Genomic DNA, 25,787 nt, shown 5'->3' on the forward strand with positions numbered 1-25,787 from the left:
GACCTCATCGCTAGAGCGCCTTTAACTTGCGCTAAACGGCAGGGCCGAACGTCGGCCTGCCCCGCTGTTCGCCCCCGGGTAAGGCGGCGCGTTGACTGGCCGGTGCGTCGTGCGCGTGGAGCTGGTTGCAATCGCCAGCGAAACGTCACGGCGCTCGAATTGTAAATGTTGCGTGTTTACTCTCCAACACACACACCGGTGGTGCTGAACTGGTAACGAATTGGCGTGTTTTGTTTACGTGACAAAACCTTAACCAATCGGCTTCGTCGGGTGGTGGCGGGTTTTAACGACACATTTACATTCACGCGATCTAACCCAAAAAAAAAACCTTTACTACGGATAATATCGTTCGCCAAAGCCTCTTGCTACCACACCTACGACTACCACGTGTAAAACTGGCATGCGGTCCCCGTGCAGGCGTGGGCATCCAGTGGCACAACCTGGGCGAGAGCGTGAGCGTGGACGACGGCTTCACGATGGCGCACGTGCTCTTCATGCTGATGCTGGACGCGCTGCTCTACGGCCTCGTGGCCTGGTACGTGGAGGCCGTGTTTCCCGGAGAGTACGGCGTGCCACAGCCCTGGTACTTCTGCGTGCTGGTAAGGACCCCCCCCCCCCCGTGTGGCACCCCGTGTGGCCCCCCGTGTGGCCCCCCGTGTGGCCGCCCGCTTGCTCTGCCGCGCTGGTTGCTCTGCCGCGCCGGTTGCTCGCGTTGACGTGGTCACGCCGACCGTGTCTGCTGGAGGTCATTCGATTTCCGCAATTGAAATGTGTAGTTGCGCTCGTGATACGCGCGCTGAATGGTGGCGATTCATATTCTCTAAGATTTTTTTCTTTGCATTCATATCTGTTTTAAATAAACCTTACTTAAAAATATAGTAAGTTTTAGAGAATAAAATGGGGATGGGGGTTGTCCCAAGACATCTGGACCACCTTGTAGATTCTCTGGAGATTTGTATCACTGTAGACTCCAAATGCACACACACCCATGCCTTTTGAGGCCTATATACAACTGTTGATGATGCATTAAATTGTATTTGTAAGATTTCAAATGGTTGGTGTTTTACCAATGTGAGCTATATTTTATAGATTGATAACACTATAGATTTTGCATCAAACTTATTTCGTGACTTTATCTGTGACTGCGAATCATTGGAATGCATCCATCGATTTATGATCCTGACCCTTGATTACTTATCCACTTGTGACCCTGAATCATTACAATTCTAACAATCATGGACCTGAATCTCAACAGTCCATAATCAACGATTGATAAAATCACGACCTCGATTTTATGACAATTCACCGACTCTTTGAAAACAAATAATTTGGTTTTAGAATTGTCACTTCCCCAGCTTCCCCCATCCGAATCTCGAGCTGTCCACGTGAGCCATGTGTGCGACGACGATGGAACGTTGACCCGGCCGCGTGTCTCCACCGTGCGTGGTCCCAGCCGTCGTACTGGCGGGGCACGCAGCGCACGTACCACGTGTCGGCGGGCGACGGTGAAGGAGAGGGCGACGCCGAGGGCCCAACGAGCGAGTTCATCGAGAGGGAGCCCCTCGGCCTCGCCACCGGCGTCAAGATCCAGGGCCTCCGGAAGGTGCGCGCACAAACCCTGCTCCCGCCGCTGCCGTAGAATCCCAGCCGTGTCGGTAGGAAAGCAGGGCAGATGGGGCGTGCGGACACGTCAAGACAATTTCGTGGAAACTTTTTGGCGCTCAACCGCCCCTCCTGTGACGGCTCCATGGCTTGGCTGGGAAGTTGTTGTGACTGTGCTCTGGGATGTGCAGTAGACCTCGTGGACTCATTTCTTTGTTGTCGTAACTTTTTTGTTGTTTGTGCTTTTTGTTATGGTGTTTATCATTTTTTTTATCTTGCTTGGTAGTAGCAGAGATTTAATTTGTTTAGGAGTGGCTTTATACGGGATTTTATGTAATTAATGTACGGCGTTGTGGTATGCTCTTGGCATAACTGACGATGTATAAGATGAAAGTATTATCATTGTTGTGAACGGTCTCGACCAATCTTCGGCGGCCCCTTGCGTGTGACCTCTGACCTGGCCAGGTGTTTGGGAAGGGGCGGCATGAAAAGGAGGCTGTGAAGGGGCTGACGCTGAATATGTACGAGGGGCAGATCACGGCGCTGCTGGGGCACAACGGCGCCGGCAAGACCACGACGCTGTCCATCCTCACAGGCCCGTCCCTCTCTCGTGCACACACGTGCACGCACGCACGCACACGCACGTGCATGCACGCACGCACACGATCATTCATCAAGCATCTGAGCAGAGCAATTGTACCCAAACAGTGATGAGCAAGAGACTGCCACTATTTGGACGCATGTGTAGGATGGACAACGACGGGATAGTTAAACAGTGTGCTGCTGCTGCTGTTGTTGTTGTTGTTGTTGTTCGGAAGAATGGAAGGAACCGGAAAGAGAGGAAGACCTCAGAGAATGGCTTGACGATGATATTGAGAAGAGATTGGTGTCAGAACGATGTGGCCAGAACGATGTAGACACAAATGACGAAATGTGCAGTGCACACCTACGGGCTATATGCCCATGGATCGTGACGATGACACCATCTAGTTAATGAGTTGATGAATATTGCTTCTCTGTAATATTTGTTTACACGGGGGAACCAATATTTGTTCCCACCAGGCACATGTTAACCCCCGGATTAGGTTTTGGTGCTACCGTGGATCAAACAGATGCCAACCAATAGTTAATCATTACTTGAAGCAAGCCTCGGTAACTGTTTTACAATCAGATTGGAAAGTGTTTTTTCTACAATTGAGGTTTTAGTTAATAATTCATGCATGGAGACACGTAAAGAAATGACCTCGTAACAAAGAAATAAGGAAACTACTAACATTCAGAAGGGAAATCGGTGTCCCCAAATATTGGTTCCTATTCTGAGAGAACGTTTTGTCTGGCACCACTGTCCAGGTGTGCATTGTCCAGCGCCTTGTGACCTCCGGGTGAACGGCGTTTGTAGAAATGTAAATCATTATTATTTATTATGACAATTCCGAGTTTTGTACCTTCACGGCAGAGGTCGCAATCGGGTACCCGATACCCGTACCCTACCCGTACCCGGCTACCCGGCCGGGTACGGGTAGCCGTTTGCGACCCTGGTGCGGCCGGGTACGGGTAGCCGCACGTGACTCACCCTAACCAATGAGTCAGAAGGCCGTGAGTCACTGGTGAGTAACTGTTTGTCACTCATTTCCCAACGTCTTGTCTCTTCTCACAATTCAAGTTCCTAGAATCAACCCACCCGCGCCTGCAACGTGGCTTCATCCCAGAGGTCGCAATCGAGTACCCGATACCCGTACCCTACCCGATACCCGGCTACCCGTACCCGGCCGGGTACGGGTAGGGTACCCGTTTGCGACCCTGGTGCGGCTGGGTACGGGTAAGGAATCAAAACCCGTTTGCGACCTCTGCTTGACGGAGCCGTGCGTGACGTCCGCGCAGGCCTCTTCCCGCCGAGCGGCGGCACTGCGCTCGTCAACGGCTACGACATCCGCTACGACATGACGCTCGTGCGCAAGAGCCTGGGCCTGTGCCCGCAGCACGATGTGCTGTTCCCCGACCTCACCGTGGAGGAGCACCTCTCCTTCTTCGCCAAGGTGCGTCCGCCGACGGGTCCAGCAGCGAGGAGTGGAGGAGGGAACGAGATTGTTGCAAGGAGAAAAGAAAGGAGAAAAAAAGATTTCGATTTAAAGCTTTCGTGACTGCAGGGATTCATATTCTTGGTTCTTTCGGTAAAGTCACGTAGAAGGGAAAAAAATTTACAATTGTTTTTATTTTTTATATATTTATTATTTTATTATTTTCCGTCTACGTGACTTTACCGAAAGAACCGAGAATAGAAAAAAGATCTTCAATCTGTTTTAAAACCGGTTTGTCATTCGGTTTCACACTTTGGCTTTTGCGACCAATATTATCCACAATAAAGCGTATTTTTTGTGTGTTACATCGCGTAAATATCAATGTGTCGTTATGACACAAATGTGTCGTTACACATTCATGACACATTTATATTCATGCGCCCTAACCCAAAAACAAACCTTGTTTATAATTTCTTCTTCCCCATGCAATCCGATTGGAGATTAAATATCTGTTCAGATCTCACGGAGCGGTGTAAACCTCCCGTGTTTGAGAACGGCCCGTGGAAGCTGATATCGCAAAGTTACCTCTGACTGTTGTCGACGTGCCCTGCATTTGAGAGTAATTTGTGTTGCAAAGGCTGCGAAATTGAAATGTATCGTTCCATTAGCATGGTTGGCTACGTATGGTGCGAAAGAAGTTCAACATGCATACAAATTGAGCGCAGAAGCTAATTTACCGTGAAGATTTTTTTTCATGCAGTCATTGGTGACCGAGCTGAAACAATCAACTCGCTGCGCTGAGGACCTGGTTTAATTGCGGACGGACGGTTACAACCCAGATTCAAACCCGGGATCTCGATGGTGCCAGCTCAGTGATCCGACCTATGAGCCACTCGGTCATCTCGACTATTTCAACGTTTCTTTACCCAGAGATTAAGAGTCGCTGCCCATGAAGAGCACAGCAAAAGGGGTAGAACTACCGCCGTTACTCGCCAAACGTTCGCCGGGAAGTTGCCCGACTTCACTCGAGCTTCGGCCTCGTTGAGTTCGTCGTGAGACCGCTCCGGTCCCGCGTGCGTGTTGCCGCAGCTCAAGGGCTGCCCGTACGAGCGCGTGCCGGACGAGGTGAGCGCCATGCTCGCCGCCCTGCAGCTCGAGGACAAGCGGAAGGCGCGCGCCTCGGCGCTCTCTGGCGGCATGAAGCGCAAGCTCTCCATCGGCATCGCCTTCATCGGCGACCCCAAGGTGCCTGCGCCGCCGCCGCCCGATCGTCATCGTCTTCGTCCACATCGGTTCACTGCACCTGCGCGCACACAATGGCCGATTTCATTGCTCCATCTCCGGAGCGGTCGATCTCCCGGGCGTGTCCCCTCCACCCCCCCCCCTTCTCTTTAGCTGCCTCTCAGTCGTTAGTCTCGACCGACCCGCCACCATATCTAGGACGATCGAACGAGTGACTTGAGAAATCGGCGTGTGAGTAAATTAATCAGTGAGTGTGGGTACAGGTGGTGCTGCTGCTAAATTAAGTGCACATAGCCCGGTACAAGCACCGTGGTGACGTCACCGCCACTTAGTGGCAAATGGCGGTTGTTGTTGTTGCTGCTAAATGAATAAGTGAATGTGCGAGCGAGTACATGAAGGTTTGCATATCCAGACGGAGGAATCCGATGGGCTATGAAGCTTTTTTTCACAGTGTTTCTCAGATGTCCACATTCCAAACGAATGTGTTACGAAACGAACGAATGAACTGGCGACTAAACGAGCGAGTGTGCGCGTGTCCGCCAGGTGGTGCTGCTGGACGAGCCGACGTCGGGCATGGATCCGTGCGCTCGCCGCGCCACCTGGGAGTTGCTGCAGCGGCAGCGAGCGGGCCGCACCGTGCTGCTCACCACGCACTTCATGGAGGAGGCCGACGTGCTGGGGGACCGCGTCGCCATCGTCGCACACGGACGCCTCCAGTGCTGCGGCTCGTCGCTCTTCCTCAAGCGCAAATACGGTGACCGCCTGCCCCGGGGGCACGGGGGGGGGAGTGCCCGCCTGCCCCGGGGGCACGGGGGGGGAGTGCCCGTCAGTCCCGGGGGCACGAGGGGAGGGAGGGATAATTATTCCACAGGGTACCAGTGAGGAGGGAGTGCCTGTCTGTCCCTGGGGGCACGGTTGGGGGGGGTGGGGGGGACGATTGCTCGTCTGCTCCGGGGGCACGGAAGTCGTGAGCTCACCCCCTCCGCCCACCCCGGGGGCAGGCGAAAGCCGCCGTGTTAAACTAAGTTCAACGTGCCACATGCATGACCAATTGAGCCGTGCTGTAACCATTCTGTTTGTTGTTGTTGTTAATAAACGTATCACGAAATGCGTGGTTTTCTCTCGTCCGCAGGGGCCGGGTACCACATGGTGGTGGTGAAGCAGCCGGAGGCGGACGTCGCGTGGATCTCCAAGCTCGTGCACAGCCACGTGCCGGAGGCCAACCTCTCCAGCAACGCCGGCGCCGAGCTCGCCTACATCATGCCAGCCGACACCTCCCACAGGTGCCAGCTCCCCCCACCGCACACGCTACCGCACACGCTACCGCACCCCACCACCACGGCACCGCACAACGCCGCCGCACCCTGCCACTGCACACCATCGTCACACCCTCGCATGCACCCCACCATCGTACCCCACCATCACGCTACCACACCCCACCATCGCACCCCATGTCCAGTGTTGTCCTTCCCCCGCACCTCCCATTAACACAGGTGGCCATGTGAGGTGCGAAAGAAGTTCAACACACACACACACGTACCCTACCACGCACTCCATTATCCCACTACGGCATTTTACCATCACACCTTACCATCGCACCACACCATCCATCACACCACACTACCGCACTCCACCATCGCCGCACACCCCACCATTGTATTACCACACCGTACCCCCGAAACCCCACTGAGCCGCACACGGTATATATCCGACCTCAGGACGTGCCCACCATTTCCGCACGGCGATATGAGACGAGGTCATAGAGTTGCTGCTCTGGAACTGGGCCTCCACCTGGGTCAACCCACCCTGAGATGAGCGCCCGGTACAGCGCGTGAACGTCTTTGCTGCTGCTGCTGTTGCTGCTGCTGCTGTGTATTTGTAAGTGAATGCTTTCCCCGGGCCCAGGTTCGAGGGGCTCTTCACGGAGCTGGAGCGCCGGCGGGACGAGCTGGGCATCAACAGCTACGGCGTGTCGGTCACCACCATGGAGGAGGTGTTCCTGCGGTGAGCATGGCCACCAGGGGGCGCGGCTACCACGGTGGTGGGGGGGGGGGGGGGCCCGGGGGGGGGGCCCGGTGGGGGGGGGGCCCTTGTGCCCACGCCGCCGAACACGCTGTAACGCCAGCGTCTCGATGACTAACTGCGTAAAGGTCACGAATGAATTTTCTTGAGTAATGATTTCCAATGGTTTATAAGATTCTCTTGATTTTTTCCAATCATTGGGGGAGACCACCCAATCGGGATTTTTTAATGAACGGCAACAGCGGTTTCTACATAAGTAATGCATCAACATGGAATCAAAAAGGCAAACTACATTGGTGAGGGGGGGGGGGGGGCAGGGAAGCGTGGGAGGGAGAGCAGTACAGCCCGGGACGAAGCAACTGAGGCCAAACACCCACAATGAGCCCATTTAACACATTTTTTTAACAAATGGGCTCATTCATTAATCGTAGAAATCTCATTGAGTGAATGACAGCCGTTAACCAACTGAGTGGTGCAGTGTTTGTTATGAATGCTTATTATTTGTTTCTTTGATATTGCGCCCTACATTCTGGGGCATCTTCTCACAGCGCTTTACATCGCATTGCAAAGGGCACCCCCAGTGGCAGCTGTCCCTGTGGGCACAAGGTGACTCACCACCTGGCCTGGTGACGGGCATTAATCTGGCAGTGGTGGGCGATGATCACTTTGTAAGTTACTAATTGAGTAGTCGGCGGGTCAATTTGGAACTCGGCAAATTTGGACCCTGATACCGGCACGCGATGTCCTTCCCTCGCAAATGGCATCGAGGGATCTCTAACGTCTACCGCGAAGCAGACGACGCTTTGTCGTGGTCGTTACGCCCCTGGCTTTAACCGGGTCAACCGCCAGATTTGAACCGTGAACCTCTGCAGCAGCAGGCGGCCAACGCTCGCCTGCCAGGCCGTGTCGGCGCCCCTTTGCCGGCGTGGTTTCATTGGACGATAGCGGCGGGGCCGGCTCCTTGTGTGCGTCCGCGCCCCTGCAGCGTGGGCAAGCTCGCCGACTCGGCGCTGGACGCGCAGGCCAGGCAGCTGCCGCACCTGCACTACCAGCACGAGCGGCGCATGCATGACCTGACGGCCGAGACGGACAGCATCAGCGCCTCCATGGACGACACGAGCACCCTGGTATCCGAGGACCTGTCCAGCATCAAGCTCAACACCGGGGTGCGTGAATGGGCCGGATGCCGCTGAGAAGCCTGGGTTGGAATCCGGGTTTCGGCCGCCCCCTGCTTAACCTGGGATCCCGAGTGCGGCGAGTTGTGAGGTGGTCGGGCGGTGGATTTTGAGGTCAACTCGCACCGCAGGGACCCTGGGCTTCAGCCACCCACCGGAACCTCGCCTCGGATGTCAAGTGTCTCGAGTTGGTGGTCTCAGTCTCGTCACCAATGATTGCGTTTTGTAAAATGTTAAAACTGGGACAAAGAAAATCTCGATTTTCGCAAATTTTCTCACAGATATAACTGGCACAGCCTTATTGAAGCCACCGTTACTGTCCCAGCCAACCCAGGACGCCACGGTGGCGAGATGTTAACTACCTTGCCTGGTATACAGGAGGTCGTGGGTTTGACGCCTGCTGTATATTTGACGCCTGCTGTATATTTGGAGTATGCATGTTCTCCCTGTAGTCCTGTTGGATTTTTCTCCGGTTCCTCCACATTTAGAATGAACGTGCGTTTAGAGTAACCGGCTGCTATACATTTCCACATGATAAGCCACTTCGCTGAAGCTGTAATTTGTGACCAGGTCACTTCTGAAAAAGCCGTATAGCTCAGTGGGCCTTACCTGGTCAAATAAACAAAAATAGTTAATAGTTTATGGGACATTTAGTAACTTAATATACGCGTCCCGTTTGCCGCCCCACGTTCTCACCCGCGCCCAGATGTGGCTGCTGCTGCAGCAGTGCCGCGCCATGTTCCTCAAGCGCGCCGTCTACTGCTGGCGCAACTGGAAGGTGATGGTGGCGCAGTTCCTGGTGCCGCTCATCTTCACGACGGTGGCGCTGGTGGTGGCGCGCACGCTGCCCGGCCCGCGCGACTCCCCGTCCCTCGACCTGTCGCTGGCGCGCTACGGCGCCCACGTCACCGTGCCGTACGCGCTGGCGCCCGGCGCTGGGCCGGAGGCCGTGAGCGTCGCCCTCGAGTACCGGCGGCAGATCGCGGAGATGCGGACGGCCACGGCCGTGTTTGTCAACGACGATGTCAAGTACCCGGGAGGTGCGGCGACGCGCGGGGTTCTTACTCTCTCGTTTCCGTTCGGGTTCATTGCGTGAAGGTGCAACCCAAAGATTTGAACGGCCTCCATCTAACAGTTGCATTCCTTTTTGGTGCATTCTTTGTGGCTGCATGACACAAATTTGAAGTATGTACAGTATGTGGAACTTTTTTCGTACCGTACGTGCAAATCGGAGGTGCTGGGGAAGGACAACAAACTAATCACAACAACAAGCAGTTCTGACGAAATGAGATTTCAATCTAGTTTTAAAAGTGCATTGTTCATGAAAAAATAAAAATGCACGCAAAGCGGTGCGGCTTAGTAACCTTGTGTAACCACCGCCACTACGTGATTTGTGTCGCGTGCCGCCCCTAGAGATGTCAAGCGTTCGAAATGAAGACCGTGCTTCATATACGCAATGTGGTCATGTCACTTGACTTATCACGTTTGTCTCTATAATGATTGCTCTCCGAGACGAATCCGGCGAGCGGCTGCGAAAAGGAAGCTGCCGTTAAGCAAGCGGTGCGGTTCGTTCTCCGCGCTGCAGGCGACATCTGGGACTACCTGGTGGACAATGCGGAGGCGGAGGGCGGCTCCTTCAACACGCACTGCGTCGTGGGGGCGGCCGTGGCCGGAGCAGGAGCGAACGGCAGTGGCGGCGTGAGCGTCACGGCGCTCTTCAACGGGCAGGGCTTCCACACGCCGGCCACCGCCCTGCTGCTCGTCGACAACGCCCTGCTGAGGCACGCCGTCGGGGCCAACCACTCCATCTCCGTGCGCAACTACCCGCTGCCTCGCAACGTCACGGAGAGAGCCATGGACCAGTTTCACGAGTGAGCGTCGCGCTACGCACAAAACCACCGCCCGTTCATCCGTCCAACCATCCGTCGTGACAAGTCAAACGTAGGATTATTTAGATTATTTTGCTGTTAGAAATATCCACATGATAAGCCACTTTGAGCTATCATTTGTGGCCAGGTCACTCCTCCTCCCAGCTCTCGTCCTTTGCCCACTCACTTGGGAAACCCTCACAAGCAGTTGCACTTGAAAGCTTGCCCCCTCTTTTCTCTCCACCTGTTGAAGACCGCTTGTGTTGCGATCGAAACGTCAGGGTTTTTTTCCTTTTATTATTTTCAATTTATTAATTTATTTTTTTATTTTTAATCTACGTGACTTTACCGAAAGAACCAAGAATACGCTGTACATACAAATCCTTTATCCCGCCCCCCCCCCTCTCTACACCTGTCCTCCCCGACTGTGCAGGGGCCAGACGGGCTTTGCGGTGGCCTTCAACCTCATGTACGGGCTGGCGTCGCTGGCGAGCACCTTCGCCCTGCTGCTGGTGACGGAGCGCGCCACCCGCGCCAAGCACATCCAGCTGGTGAGCGGCGTGCGCGCCGTCTCCTACTGGCTCACCGCGCTGCTCTGGGACCTCTTCAACTACATGATCCCCTGCTGCTGCATCCTGGTACGCGTCTGCCCGCGTGTTGGCACGGTTGGCTACGCTCGGCGCGAGAGGAAGGAGTTGAACGTGCGCACGCGCGCACACATTACACCGCGTGCCCCCTTGCCGGCACTTGACGTCGCCCACGCGGTAGCCACGGGCGCGGCATTGCGTACGCGGTTTAGCGTTCGCGGTTCTCTGCACGTGGTTTAGTGAACGCGGTTAAGCTTGTACGTGTCTCTGTACGTAGTTTTGAGTTTACGCGGTTTCGCCTACACGCTTCTACGTCCACTGTTTAGTTTTACGTGGTTCTTCGTACGCAGTTTAGCCCCATTTTCTGCTCTTTCTGTTCGCGTGTTAAGTGTTGAAAAGTACGCAAAAGAAATGTGGAAGAGGTGCATTGTTTGGAAATAGACTGAGAGACAGGAAGAGGAACCCGTGGATTGGAGAACGTACGCAAGTTAGAGAGATGCCATATTAGCTGTTAAGAAAAGTAAGTGAAGTTGCAAAAATGCATGCACGTGTGTGTGTGTGCGTGCATTTGTGTGTGTGTTTGCACGTATATGCGTGTGTGTATATATGTATGCACGAGTATGCATGCACGTGTATATGTGTGCATGTGCAATCGTGTTTGCTTGCTTGTGCCGTGCGTGCGCGCACGCGTGAATGAGCACGCTTGCGTGCGCGTGGTTGCGCGTTTGTTTGCGGTGTCCGTGCGTGCACGCGCACGCACACACAGTGACACACACAGTGACACACACACAGTTCACACACATGTGCGTGCGTGTGTGTCCCGCAGCTGGTGTTCCTGGGCTTCGAGGTGAAGGCGTACACGGCGGGCGCACACCTGCTGCTCGTGCTGCTCATCCTGCTGCTGTACGGCTGGGCCGTCATCCCGCTCATGTACCTGCTGCAGAACTTCTTCAGCTCCTCGGCGACCGCCTACACCCGCCTCAGCATGTTCAACGTCCTCTCGGGCACCGCCAGCTTCCTCTCCGTCAACATCCTGCGCATTCCAGGTGCTCCCGGCCCTCCGGGCGCCTCGGCCCGTCCACTCCGGACGGCGCCACGCTCGCCGCCCTCCTTTGCTCGTTAGCCACTTCGTCAATTTTCTGGGTACATCGCACGTTTATTCCCGCGAGCGGGAATCGAACTCGGGTCGACGGGTTTTTTCGTAGTGCAGCCCCTGTGGTATCGCACCCGAGGTGAAGTAGTTCTCGTTTAAACATTCCCACAGCTTTTTGCGTTTTCCGCCCTGGTCATCGTGCTGTGTGCCACACTTAACGTAAACTTACGCGCGTGGTCTTTAGCCCTGGGGGGCGCCCGCCGCTGTCAGGGTCACAGCGTCTCGTCTCTCCCCCGCCCCTGCGCGCAGAGCTGGGGCTTCTCGATCTGTGCCACACCCTGGACAAGGTGTTCCTGATGCTGCCCAACTACTGCCTGGGCCAGTCCCTCAACTACTTCTACGAGAACTACCAGTTCATCCAGATCTGCAACAGCAGCATCCTGGCGCAAATCCTGTGCCGCAAAAACAGTGAGACCCGGCACCCACGCGGTTCGCTTCGAGCAGCGGTTCTTAAACTGGCGCGCACGCGACACCTGGGGGTGCGAGATGCCCTTTGTGGGGGTGCGAGACACATGCAGATGATTTTAGAAAGTAAACCATCGAAACACAAATTGAGCACGGGCACGTAAGTACAACTCATTTGCTTCATCAAACCTGTATTTTTTTTACATGTACGATGGAATACCAAAGGGATGCAAGGCTGCAGTAAAGATTAGCAAGCACTGGTTTATACCGAATCGATTCTTTCACCTGGTGTGGGGATGAACATTCTAAAAATTCTCACTAGGTGTGTGCCGACTTAACTTAACAGCACCACGACTGCACATTCAACAGCACTGAGCTGATACATTTACCCAGACTCAACTTGAGTCTTGGTCTTCACACATGCACCTCGTGTCAACCTGACGCATCCTGCGTCGTGGTCCAGCGATAGCGCTTTCGCCCCTTGTGACGGAGGTTGACGGTTCGAATCCTAGAATCCTAGCGGTGATTATTACTGCGGCGTATAATAACCACAATAATACTACTGACTACGTGCCTTCTTCTTCAAACATCCCCTGATGACATATGCAAAATCTCAAAAACTCAAACGAAACTATTTATTATTTTACCAGGTAAGGCCCACTGAGCTATGTAGCTCTTTTTACCAGAAGCGGCCTGGCTATCACGAATGATAGCTCAACGAAGTGGCTTATCACGTGGACATTTATAGCAGCCAAATTTCTCTAAAACGCGTGTTTCTAAATATGGAGGGAAAAACCAGAGGACATACAGACTCCACACGTACTGGTGTCATAGTTGGGATCGAACCCACGGCCTCCTGTATACCAGGCGAGGTAGTTAACATCTTGCCACTGTAGCACCCAAAAGAGTGTTGGTCTATGTGCACCGGCGTCAGGAGACTAGATTCCAAAATAACCCACAACTCATTAACTTGGCGTTACTCACACATAGCAGCAGCATCGCCCCCCCCACCCCCGTCCTGCCACCTAATGTCCCGGCTCACTCTCACCAATGCGGCTCTCTCCTGATCTCTCGTTGTCACCTGGTTACACGAAATGAACTTGCAACTTGAACTCGAAGCTGCTTGTTGACATCGACGATGCTGGCGACGAGTGCTTGTGTATGTATGTGTGTAAAAATCTAGATGATGATTTAAAATTGCATAGCTCCAGTGGCTTCCTAATATCAGAAGGAAGAGCGTTCCAGACAGCCACAGAAACGCATCTGAAAGCGCGTGATGCTGTGACCGTCTTTGTTCGATGGTTAGCCAAAAGCCGCTGCTGCTGCTGCTGCTGCGAGGTTGACCAGAGTTCACGTGATGGTGGCTGACGCTCCTTGACGAGCACGATGGCAACATGTTCATGATGTCGTCGCCGCCGTTCCCCTCCCCCGCCCCTCACCTCCCGCACCGCGCCGCAACAGACATCACGTACCAGCTGGACTACCTGGCGTGGCAGCCGTACGGCGTGGGGCGCTACCTGACGCTCATGGCCGTGCAGGGCGCCACCTACCTCCTGCTCGTCTTCCTTCTGGAGCTGAACGCCTTCCGCAGCCTGGCGCGGCTCTGCCGCAACCTGTGCCACCGCCACCCCTGGGTGAGTGTTTCCCGGGCCGCTTGGATCTGGAGATGTTTTTTTTTGTTTGATTTGTGTCGCCGTTGTTATCAGACCTCCGCTGCCGTGCGATCGGGGCTCGGAGAGATCCAAAATATTATTTTGTCCCACGACGTGATCGCACAAATTTGCGATAAAGACAATTACAAAATCAAAGAAAGCCACCATTCAGTGTCGTCAAACTGTTGTGTGCGTGTGTGTGTGTGCGTGCGTGTGCGCGTGCGTGCGTGTGTGCGTGCGTGCGCCGCAGTGGAGGGCGCGCGACGCGCAGGTGCCGGTGCAGGAGAGCAAGGAGGACGAGGATGTGGCTCGCGAGCGGCTGCGCGTGGCCAACGTCTCCGCGGCCGCGCTCTCCGAGCAGCTCGTCGTCAAGGACCTGCGCAAGGTCAGGAGATGCGGGGGGGGGGGGGGGCTGGGGCCCTGGCGAGCGGTGCTGCTTGGAGGCTGAAGCTACGCAGGCTTGAGGTTGGAGAGTGAGCGACAGGTGTTATAGGCTGTGGGGTTAACGTGGTGGGCAGCAGAGGGCGGCACGGCGTATTCCATTGTTGTGCTGCAGTTTGGGTCTCCCACGTCTGCGCTGCCTCGGCCTTCACCGTCTCGCGCTGACCAGCGTGGTGAAGTATGACCAAAGTAACTCCCGCGACACGGAGGGACGTGGGGAGCCCCTCATCCAGCAGTGGATTGGCAAAAGGGCTGCACGTGTGCGTATATCATGACAAAAACACAAGTAGATAATAAACCTCCTTTATTAAAAACTACTTGAAACTATTTTATTTTACCGGATAAGGACCACTGAGCGACATAGATCTTTTTCAGAAGCGACCTGGCTATCGCAAATGATAGCTTGGCGATGAACGTGTAGAATGAACCTGAACAGTGATCCTGGACAATCACGACCACCGTAGAAGGAACGACCGTGAACCGTGAACGGTGACATTGAGTGAGCCTGAGCGATGACCCCGAGCGATGACCCCGAGCGACGCCGATGACCTCCAACAGGTGTACGGGGTGAAGAACCCGCTGGTGGCCGTGGACGGGATCAGCATTGGGATCCCGGCGGGCGAGTGCTTCGGCCTGCTTGGCTTCAACGGCGCCGGCAAGACGACCACCTTCAAGATGCTGACGGGCGAGGAGACGGTGACGTCGGGCGACGCCGTCATCGGCGGCTACAGCATCCTCACCGACATCCGCAAGGTGAGCGCCGCTGCCGCCGCCGTCTCCTGCCGCTCCTCGGCAAGGATGCGTCACCCGGCTCTGGCGGGGCGGGGGGGTGGTGGGGGGAGGCGTGAAATGAAGAGGGTGGTGAGGGTCGAAGAGGGTGGTGAGGGTCGAAGGCGGCGGCGAAAACGTTAGAGGCGATGAGCACGGCAAGTTAGGGGGGTAAATCATTATTTTGTTTATTTGCTTTGACGCTTTCCAGCTGAGGTTGAAAGCGTTTGCGTTTTGGTTCTGTCTGTCCGTCCATCCGTCTGTTCTTATCAGAATCCTTATATAAAAAAAAAGATTTATATATATTTTTTTATACTAGAGGTATCCGGTGAGCTATAAAGCTCTTTTTCACAGATGTCCGGTAGTGTTCACGGATGTCTGGTAAGGGGAGGGGGCGGCACAATAGCTCTGATAAAGGCGATTCAATGTGAACTCAACTTTAACATCAAGTTGTGTTGCTATTTTAGAGACTTTTCCAATTGAAAACCGGCCAGATGGATGAAATTATTGCCCACAAATTGGATAACCAAACCAGTGCAAACGCGTTTTGCCCTGACAGCTGTCGGTTGGCTTCCATGAAAACAATTGAATACTTCCTACGCATGTTGTGAAGCATTACATCAGCCATGCGAATGCGTGATTCTTCTTACTTGCCATGCAAATGCCTGATTATTCTTCATTCTTTTATATGTGGATCGGAGCGATCGCAACAACCCTTCTCTCCCTACTCGTCCTGAATAGACAGTCAACGATAGGCATGTCCACAATTCCACTCTTATGATTTTATTCATTGTCATGGTTTTAGGATCCCAGTTCAATAAAAAAAGTCGACACTTTTCTACGTTAGTAAAAGGGGGCATCTTTAAAAGCGAGAGTATTTGCACGGCCCAGTTACACACGGCGTGTACGAATCGAAACCGGTGACATTCTGCCACGCGCAATTTGATGCGTACAAAAAGTGAGGGCTATGATTGATATTTTTTCTCTGATTAATCGATGCGTCGACACGTACCAAGTGGACATCTATAGACGTCGCTATGAAGGCATTTCAGAGGTCTTACCTTGGGGTGACAAACTCAAAAGAGTCTACCCCTGCCGGGGTTCACACTTCTTAGGTCATCACCGTTGTAAACCCCGATCCGTATTTATTCTCTCTCGTTGAAACTGTGCAAGCAAATTCCTCGTTTATGGTATCAAAGCGAAACACCGGGCTCCAGGAACTTTTCATGTTGGCTCATGGCCTGTGCCGTCAAAGCTGATTTCATCGGCGTAAGATGTCCTCTGCGCGACACCGTTGTGCATGCATTCATGACGGGATTTTAATTTAGCTTTTTTGTTCGACTATTGATTGCATAAGTTAAAAGTTTGGAAATAACACGTATGTATGTATGTATGTTGAACTTCTTTCGAACCGTACGTTATCGCCTCGCACGGTCGGTTGGTTACGGACGGTGCGACGGAACTTCAACATACATGCACACAACCGTGCTGATCGGAGGAGGTGTGGGGGAAGGACAACAAACTAAACACGAAAAAATATGCACTTACCAAGCGACCCAGGCGGTACCTGGACACGGAGACGGATGCTAACGATAACGACCAACTGCGGAGTAACGTCATCCCGCGTCTTGACTGGAATCGCGGTTGCGCGCGTGTGTGCGAGTCAAGGTGCAGCAGCGAATCGGCTACTGCCCGCAGTTTGACGGGCTGCTCGAGCACATGACGGGCCGCGAGACGCTGTGGATGTACGCGCGCCTGCGCGGCGTTCCCGAGCGCCTCATCCCGGCCATGGTGGACGACGCGCTGCGAGCGCTGCTCGTCGAAGCGTACGCCGACAAGCTCGTGCGCACCTACAGGTGGGCCACGCATGCCACGCACGCCACGCACGCCACGCACGCCACGCACACCACACATGCCACTGCGGCCGCTCCGGGGTGACCAATAAGGTGTGAATTGGTCTGTCATGAGGGAGGCGCCGATAAGCGGTTCGCAGCGATGCCTTCATGCATTGCCACTTCCTTCTGTGCCCTGGAACCCCCCCCACCCCTTGTCATGCCTGACGATCTCTCGCCGTGCCGTGGCGCATGCCCCGGATGGCGCCTCCTCACCGACGCAGCGGTGGCACCAAGCGCAAGCTGAGCACGGCGGTGGCGCTCATGGGCTCTCCGCCCGTCGTGTTCCTGGACGAGCCGTCCACGGGCATGGACCCCGTGGCGAGGCGGCTGCTGTGGGACGCGCTGAGCCGCGTGCGCGAGGAGGGCAGGGCGCTCGTCATCACCTCGCACAGGTGCGTGTGTGCGTGTGTGCGTGTGTGCGTGTGTGTACACGTCATGAGGCGGCCGGGCGTGGGGCTGGCCACCCACCCCCTCGTGTGCCGTGCCGGCCTTCATAGGTGCTCGCTAACAGCACTTTCCTTGACAGTCTGTTAAGGCTATACGGGGGATCTTTGTTTCTTTATACGTGTGGCCCCATCTGTGTGTGCACCTGCAAATGATCAAGAATGTGATTAATTTTGAGTAATTAGCATTATTATTATTACTACATTGTATCTGCCATGCCCACTTTCTCATTTTGACCTCATCTCAATGTTTAACCGCACGTGATTGATTCTGGGGGGGCCTTTATCCAGCAGTGGATTGCCAAACACCTGTAAATGTTGGCTGGATTATTATTGCCATATCAGAGTATATAAAAGAAATATTTTGTGGTGGAATTGTCAACATGAGTTTCGAGCGCCCCCACCCCCTCCCTCCGTGTTAAAACGCTGTCCGCCCCCCCGTCTCCCGGCCACGTGCGCTCCCCAGCATGGAGGAGTGCGAGGCGCTGTGTACACGCATCGCCATCATGGTGAACGGGCAGTTCCGATGCCTGGGCAGCCAGCAGCACCTCAAGTCGCGCTACGGCAGTGGCTACACGCTGCTGGCGCGCATTCGCGCCGAGCAGGCCGACACGCAGCCCTTCAAGCACTTTGTCGAGACCACCTTCCCCGGTAACGGAACGCCGGTTTCACGGTTCGCGCCTCGATCGATCGATGATTTAAATGCCGCGGGTGCGTTGCGACGAGCTCGCAAACGAACACGCGGAAAGTATTGTACGTAAAAGCAAACGAGTACGACTTGGCGAGAAAATAGGGTAGGGGGGTGGGGGAAGATTTGGAGGGGACTGATAGGGAAACGAGCGACGAACGGCAGATGGACCACGACAACGAGCCACGCACGTACGGGGGGGGGGGGGGGGGGGGGTGGACAGCCAACGGAGGGTCCTCGGCACCAGCAGAATGCCGCCGGGGAAGTCGGGAGAAACTCGATGTGTCAACAAAAAGTAAATCGGAAAAACACTCATCGGGGGAGCCCTGCCTTCACACAGAGACACAGAGATAAAATGCAAAAATCCAATCGGCTGATGTTTTGGGTGGCGTGGCACTTCTTATGAGCGGAGAGAAATGGCGTAGGAATTAACCAGCATGGTGACGTATGGTCAAACAACCCCCACGATGACACAACACTGCATGGAGATGCCTTCATCCAGCAGTTGATTGACAAAGGCCTGTAAATAATAATTACTTATATACAGGATACAGTTTTATGTCTGTCTTAAAGACATTAACTCTGTCCATGTAATTGCAGCACGTAATGTATTTGTGCGTATCGAGTTGGACTGAGGTAAAACTGGCATTGCCATCCATTCGTACAAAAATCAATTACCCCGAAAGTCTCATCTGGATTTGCTCTCGCGAGATGCAGCTGACCCAAGTGTCACGTTACAGAGTACACAGTGCACCGATTGAATGCATTCCTGTCAACCCATGCGGTTTACCCGGTATTCTTGTACAGGGAAATTGAGTTTTCAGGTCCATACAGCATACAGCGCTTTCAATAGGGCAATTTTATTTTGTCTATTTGTTTGTGTTTCTCCCTTGTGATGGGACTTTTTAGGATGCACGTTGAGATTTCTAAGGGCACGGGATGACTAATGAGGTTTGAATTGGTCTGTAATATGGCAGTCACTGATAAGGGTTGTCAGGAATGCAAACGTGTCTTTCCAATGCAGATATCACGTGTCACGCAACATGATGTTTCTGTGTTCTTGATTTTGTTACGTCTGTCGTGTGGGGGTCGTTCCTTCCGATTGCAGGCAGCATCCTCAAGGACCAGCACCAGGGCTTGGTTCACTACCACCTGACCGACATGGACATGAGTTGGGCCCAGGTACACACTCGGCAGTCGTCCAGAACAACGCGGCTGACGGCACACACGTCGCGAGCGCTCCTCTAGCTGTCAACGCTCGCAAACCAATCCCAGCCATGGCTGACTTTTGAGTGGCACGTGGAAACCGTCCAACTCACCTCTGTCGCCATCCTGTAGTGACCAAGGGTGGTGATGCACGGGGAAGAACCGGCACGGCACGGGGGAAGCCTTCATCCAACAGTGGATTTTGACCAAGAGGCTGAACATTGTTTCATTATTTTAAATAATAGTATGCACTGTACAATATGTCATGCTTGCAAATAGGCAATCCAAAAATGTTGTGATCCTGTAATCGCAATGTTGTAATACAGGGTGCTTCAAAAATGTTTAACACTTATATGGGATTTAAAGCTTTCGTGACTGCAGGGATTCATCTTCTTGGTTCTTTCGGTAAAGTTACGTGACTTTACGGAAAGAACCAAGAAGACTTATATGGGACTTTCGTTTTTAATGGAAAAATAATGGATAATACACTGTAGCATGATAACAAAGGTCATGTTAATAGCTTCAACGAGTCTCCACTTGTTCGCCATCATTGTCAACGCATGCCTGGAATCTTCTTCAGGTGGTCTCCAGAGCCCGGAGGCACATTTCTTGTGGTATTGTGGCAAATTCTCAGAAGTGTTAAAAACATTTTTAAGCACCCTGTACGACTGTTGCTTTTATATAACCTGCGGGTATCAGGAATTGCGGTATCTCGGGTAGTGGACGCGACGGCCACAGCGCCAGAACACGACCCCACTGGTGGATTTTGCTGCTTCTGAAAAAGAGCTAGACAGCTCAGTTGGGCCTTACCTGGTAAAATAAAAAATAAAAATTGGTGGATTCATCCCGCTCATCCCCTGTACGTGTCCTCTGCCAGGTGTTTGGGATGCTGGAGAAGGCCAAGCGAGACTACTGCCTCGACGACTACTCCATCAGCCAGATCTCCCTGGAGCAGGTCTTCCTGGGCTTCGCTCGCTTTCAGCGGCACACAGAGGAGCGCCCCGAGTGACCTCCCCCCCCGACCCCGCCCCCGCGTCACCGCAGCCCGGGAAACAGCGTCTGAAGATCCTCGTCGGGAGGGGCTGGGCTTGTTTTTGGCAAGGGCGCTCGATTGCTCGCTCGCGATGGGCGACAGGCGGCGTTGCCAGCAGCGCCCGTGAACCCAGGTTTAAGCGCCGTCCCCAGCCATCAGGGCGACGCGGCCACGCCCGTCGTCCCACTGGAATCGCCGTCGCCGCAACTCTCCGTCCATTCATGCGCGACGACGGCTGTCGCGTTGTTTGCACTGCACGATGACCTCCGCTCAACAAAGAGTGTTTCCGTCTTGGGGTCCGCGTATCCTTTCCGCCGACGGCGGACGCGGTCCCGTTCTTTTAAAATGAAAATGAATTTCACTTGGCGTGAGAAGCATGCAGGCGCGCACACGGTCTACTCGTGCATGCCACTTGCACTTTCATCTGTAGAAGTGCCTGAGCGTTTGCGATATGAGCTGTACATCGTTTTCCCTTGCAGACGCCGGTGAAAGCATCGATGATTTCTCACGCTCTTGTCGACACTTAACGCGTGCACGCGTGAATTCAGCTATCGCTGGCAGGGTGGACATGAAGTTACGTTCGTCGGTAATTATGTTGCAGATCTCAGATATGAAAATTTCAGTTAGTTTTTCTCATATGGTCGTCATACTGTAAATTCCAGTTTTTTGTTTCAATATACTGATATATATACGTTTGATGTTATATGAACAGATGTCTTCTATAAGGTATATTTTGCACACAGTTACTTTAAAAAAATCGATGATAGATAAAGCAATTTTAGCTACAGTACTCACATTACTGTCTTGCTTCCACGTTCAGGTTTTGAGGGAATGCTACATCTGAACCAACTCCCGTCAAAAGGATTGCGTTATATCCGTGCACGCATCATAAATGACCTCGGTTTCACAGCTGTCTCTCGGCATGATCAGCGTTCTGCTTTCAGCACACAGCTTGGAAACACATTTGTAATGAAAGCTGCACTTTTGGCATTCTCTCGCATGCGATCGTTTATAGCTCACTCCCTCTCACCTCTCCACGTTTGCTTTTAAACATTGCCAGTTTGGCCTGAGTTTATAATACGCTTGCGTCCAAGCCAGCCCCCCACGTGGACCCGAGGAGTTGTGACGTTGGAGCCAGTGGCTTTGGACGTCATCTCTCGTCATTGCGTACGAGAGCCCACCGTAATATCGCTGTTGACCGTATAGCACGGCTGCCACAATACACATCGGGCTCTCTCTGAGCAGTTGGATTTCGAGCCCTCCTTCGATCAAAGATCGAATCAGGGCGATGGATTTTGTGCGAGTGCCGGGTTTAGCGGACCAGCGTCCGTTCGCATGCCGATGGCGCTGTGGCGTCACCTGCATGTGAACGGAAGCGTCAGGAAACCCAGCGGCATTTGTTTAACGGGGCTGCACCATGCTGACGAGAAGCAGAAAGTCGAAATCGGTTTGCTACCGCAAGCTGTTGGAAAAGATTGTTACATTAGGCCCCGCAATCTGATTGACCAAAATGTCATCTTTACACGGGGTAAAGGAGATCGTTGTCTGTGTGCACATTATTTTTCTGTTATCCATGATTGGAGGCCGGGCTTCCAACATCAAAGAGTCTCGCACGGCCTTTCAGCCCCCAGCTCTTGGCTTCTGCTCACTTTCGTGGCCGTGGACGGCGTTGTGGGTGCACAGCCCTCGCCGCGAAGTCCGTGGGTCTCTGTCATTCCCGTAGAAGGGGGGCGCGCCTCCGCACGGCTTCGATGCGCAACTCGCCGTCTCGGGAATTGTCCTGCTGGGTTCGGGCATGAGAGTCCGCATTGATGCGTGACCTGTTTTGTGGCCGCGCAGTCAAGAGGTCGCTCAAACCGAACTTTTTCATTTCCTCGCATTCTCCGCCCACATTGAGCCTACACAAGACACGGCTTCAATTTGGCGATTGTGAGGTTTTTGTGTTGAGTATACACTGGTGTGGGGGGCTGATGATCTCAAAGGGAGCTATCAGGTTCTGTGTAAATACAACTGTGTGCCGTGCAAATGGGACGTTGTTATTACAGCCTTGGGGCTTTAGGTTATTTCCGTGCTCGTTGATATAAAATATCGTTGCTTTTTCCATTTTATATCTGGTGGCTTTTGTCATGGGTTGAGCTTGTGGACCACTATTAGGTGAATTTGGCACGTGTTTTTTTTAAACCAAAATCAAGCACTCAATGCAAATAGAAAATATACCGTGTTTTTCAAAAGAGAATTTAACAACAGCACATATGTTTATCGATAATGGACTTAAGAGAGCTTCAATAAGTAAATACGTCTGATCTCAACCGTGCACACAAATGCAAGTCAAAGTGTTGGATAAATTACTTAAAATGACACTTGAAAGGTCGATGTGTGTCCGCAGTGCAATTCAGGGGTGATGCTCAATTCTGGCCGCATTCCGTTGATTTGGTCTGCCGATCCGTGCCCAGAGCGCCGAGCGCAGCGGGCACGAGTGCAGCTGCCATGTCGTAGGCGCCGTCATCCGTTTAAAATCCTTTTTTAAACCGAAAGCCACTCCGCAGATGTGACGCTTGAGAGAAGCCCGCAGTGTCGTGGGAGATCCTCCACGCGGCGGACGCTCTTCCACTCTTCCCACTGCGCGACCGAGCCGTATCCGGCGCCGTGCCGAGCCCGGGTCGGCTCAGGGGGAGCGGCGGTGGGGTTGTTTGTCCCACCGCATCGGCCGCACGCGGCGAGCAGGTTGAGGGGTGCTCGTAGTTGACGCTGTGCAATGGTGACGACATCACCACTTCTATTTTAAAGCATATGTACTTTTATACGTGGATATCGGAGCGTAGAACTATTTGATTTCATTGAGCTGATTTATTTGGGCTTCATGTCTGCCAGTTCCTTTTAGACCAGGCTTCCCAAATTATAATTCTCGCTTCAAGCCGTAGTGCTGGGTTATTTTTAAAAAATAAAATACTGTTTACGCAATATCTTTAAAAATAAAATTTCATACAATTGCGGAAGATTGGTGAATTTAAAATGTGGACCATTGCACGAATGAGGACAAGCTTAGATGAGCAAGTTGATCTTTGGGGGGGGGGGGGGGAAGCTACCTGTGAACATCCAAATACTGTACACATCTAATACAGGCCTGTGCGAGGCCGTGCTTAAAGTTCCAGACGTACCCCCCCCCCCCCCCGGCTTGCTGACACGTGAAGCTGATTTTTCGACGTTAAAAGGATCGCGTCTGCCTTACGTCGATGCCGTGCGCGTGCAAGTGGCGAGTTGCGTGCGATTACTTGAAAGCATCGCCGTCGGGACCACTAGGCAGACAAACGAAACTCAAAAAAAGTCTCGATTGTGCATCTGGGCCAAATAAGTGTGGAGCCAGTGGCGTTCCGTGTTGGTGGCCGTCACTCGCACAGTTCGCCCATCGCGCCCGAGAGAGATGAGCGAGAGAGGAGCGAGAGAGGAATCCGATCTTCGTGCTTTCCGTGGAACTCGCGAGCTCAGACCACGCTCGTGGTCGGCAGGGCCAGATTCAGTTTGATGGGGGGGGGGGGGGGGGAGCGGCCCGAGGGCTGTTCTAGTTTAGGGAGGCGGTGGGGAGGGGGTGTCTTCTTTCTATCTTCAATTTCTTACCTTTTTTTCATCATCACCTATGCCCGGTGCCAAACACTCCATTGTTGTCATTCAGTGTGGTTATTTAAACAGAACAAGCTTAACACAATTATTTTAGAATGTGTCACATTATTTGGTGGAGAATACAGCGGTGCTTTGACTATAATTATATCAAATTGCCTATAGGATGTATGACATGGATACAGTATTGCATTTAAGCCGTTATAAAGCAGGACATTTGGGGGGGGGGGGCAGCCCCCTAAAACTCCGAGGTCTGAGCTCCACACGATGCGTCACAAACCCGCCGACGACTCACTCGCTCGCCTGTTCTAAGACCAACGATTGGGGAATAAAATAAAACTTCTTTCCTGCCAAGGATTTTCCATGCATAACCATTTGAGTTGAGCCCTCTCGGGTGAGGCGTGGGGCTTGCGTTTGTTAGTTTTCGTTTTTACTTGGTGCTGTGGAATGTCTTGCAATGAAAAGGGATTTAGCATTTAACGAAAGTGATTGTACATATGCAGACATATCTACCTTGTTGATTTGTAGTAGCTTACTTAGCCTGAAATTGTGATTTGTTTTTAATCTGGGTGGTTAGCGTGTGGCAAGATTTTGTTGAAATGTTTTTCCCCCACTAAAGTCTCTATCGAATGTTTAATCGTGACCGATGAGCGGACATGGCAGACATGCCCGCTTGGCATGTCCCGATCCCGTTCGAGTCTGGCCCATTGATTTGGTGAGATGAATGGGACGCCATCCTCGCACAGTGCACATTTCTTCTCCTCCACGCTCGCTGGGGAGAGACTGGTGGGTGGGACAGAGTGAGAGTGACCGTCAGCCACAATGAATTTTGTTCCAGATCCGTCCTGCCAGCTGTGTGTGTCCAGCACGGAATATTAATAAGAGAAGCTAACACCATTCAATGGGTATTTCAACAGACTCGGCCGTTCAGTCCGTTCGAAGGGGGAGACGTCTGTCGCTGTGTGGACACGTCGCCCCGTCTCGTTACGTGACCTCCCGCAGCGAAACTGCGCTCACTTCGGTTGGCGATCGACGTTCGGACGACGTATCGGAGCGAACCGCGACCCTAAAAAGGAATAGCACTGCCCACGTGGTGTAGCCCCCCGTGATCCGTGGGTCAAACAATTCACTCGAGAGCGTTTTTTTGTTGCGAATGCTGTCGCAAAAGGTCACACGTTTGGCGCAACGGCCCTTCGCTGACTGTGCGTGATGATTGATTTGCCATTCGGTGTTGTGTTGTTTTGAATGAATGATGGGGGAAGGTTCGTGCTCTCTCAAGAGGCTTAACCCAATCTGCCCGTCTTAACCCGAAGATGGCATTCCATTTTCTCGTCGCATCTTTGTTTTGTATTCGATTGCGGTTGTGTGATTGATATGCTTCTCGTTGTTTGGCAATTTTTCTGTTTCTTATTTGCAAAAAAAATAGTTTCAAACGGTTCTTGTTTCAATGTATGACTGTCCTTGATTGATAATGGACTTTAAAAATCTGGGTTGATAACAATGCAAGTGTGCGGTTCTGCTTTGTTGTTTAACTTGTTCAAAACCATTATTTATAGTCTTGTAACAAGAGTAATTTATAAATTACCTTTTAAAATATACAGTCGTGTTATGGTCTCCATTAACATATGTAATATAACTCATTTGCATGAAGCTAAAATGAAAAAAACACACCAGCGAGAGTCGGAGGCGATAGAAATGTTGATATACAGTACAACAAGTGATGTGTACACCCTAAGTAAGTAGTTTGTACGCCAATACTCGACGCAGAAGATACTTGGCTTCGATCGTCCGCGAAGTTCCAGGGCCGCAATCCGAATCTGCACAAACGATGGCAGTTGCGGACACTTGATGCAGAGGAGATGTTGTCACGTTCGCTCTCCAGTCGGTGTGCCACTGTGGTCACCCAGGACACACCATTGGACATCTATCGACTCAATGCCCCATTCACAGATGCGAAGGAGGCATCACCGCGAT

The 25,787-nt window shown here is 52.8% G+C and overlaps 1 protein-coding gene across 1 annotated transcript in view; it reads left to right on the forward strand.

Annotated features, from left to right (window-relative positions):
- ABCA3 (ATP binding cassette subfamily A member 3) overlaps positions 1-25,411 on the forward strand; it is a 43,722-nt gene extending 18,311 nt beyond the window's left edge. The window contains exons 10-31 of the mRNA XM_061559019.1: positions 418-599; positions 1,454-1,603; positions 2,068-2,197; positions 3,484-3,638; positions 4,710-4,865; positions 5,406-5,616; positions 5,995-6,145; positions 6,768-6,866; positions 7,870-8,050; positions 8,766-9,099; positions 9,645-9,930; positions 10,361-10,565; positions 11,341-11,560; positions 11,917-12,075; positions 13,534-13,706; positions 13,975-14,109; positions 14,724-14,918; positions 16,602-16,789; positions 17,050-17,220; positions 17,738-17,922; positions 19,068-19,141; positions 20,043-25,411. Coding sequence (XP_061415003.1) covers positions 418-599; positions 1,454-1,603; positions 2,068-2,197; positions 3,484-3,638; positions 4,710-4,865; positions 5,406-5,616; positions 5,995-6,145; positions 6,768-6,866; positions 7,870-8,050; positions 8,766-9,099; positions 9,645-9,930; positions 10,361-10,565; positions 11,341-11,560; positions 11,917-12,075; positions 13,534-13,706; positions 13,975-14,109; positions 14,724-14,918; positions 16,602-16,789; positions 17,050-17,220; positions 17,738-17,922; positions 19,068-19,141; positions 20,043-20,174 — 3,872 coding nt within the window. The 3' untranslated portion in view covers positions 20,175-25,411. The remainder of the gene's footprint in view (positions 1-417; positions 600-1,453; positions 1,604-2,067; positions 2,198-3,483; positions 3,639-4,709; positions 4,866-5,405; positions 5,617-5,994; positions 6,146-6,767; positions 6,867-7,869; positions 8,051-8,765; positions 9,100-9,644; positions 9,931-10,360; positions 10,566-11,340; positions 11,561-11,916; positions 12,076-13,533; positions 13,707-13,974; positions 14,110-14,723; positions 14,919-16,601; positions 16,790-17,049; positions 17,221-17,737; positions 17,923-19,067; positions 19,142-20,042) is intronic.
- The last annotated feature ends 376 nt before the right edge of the window (positions 25,412-25,787 follow it).

Source organism: Lethenteron reissneri, chromosome 3, assembly GCF_015708825.2.
Source record: "Lethenteron reissneri isolate LAM-NWPU_2019-01 chromosome 3, ASM1570882v1, whole genome shotgun sequence".
In the NCBI taxonomy this organism is placed as follows: domain Eukaryota; kingdom Metazoa; phylum Chordata; class Hyperoartia; order Petromyzontiformes; family Petromyzontidae; genus Lethenteron; species Lethenteron reissneri.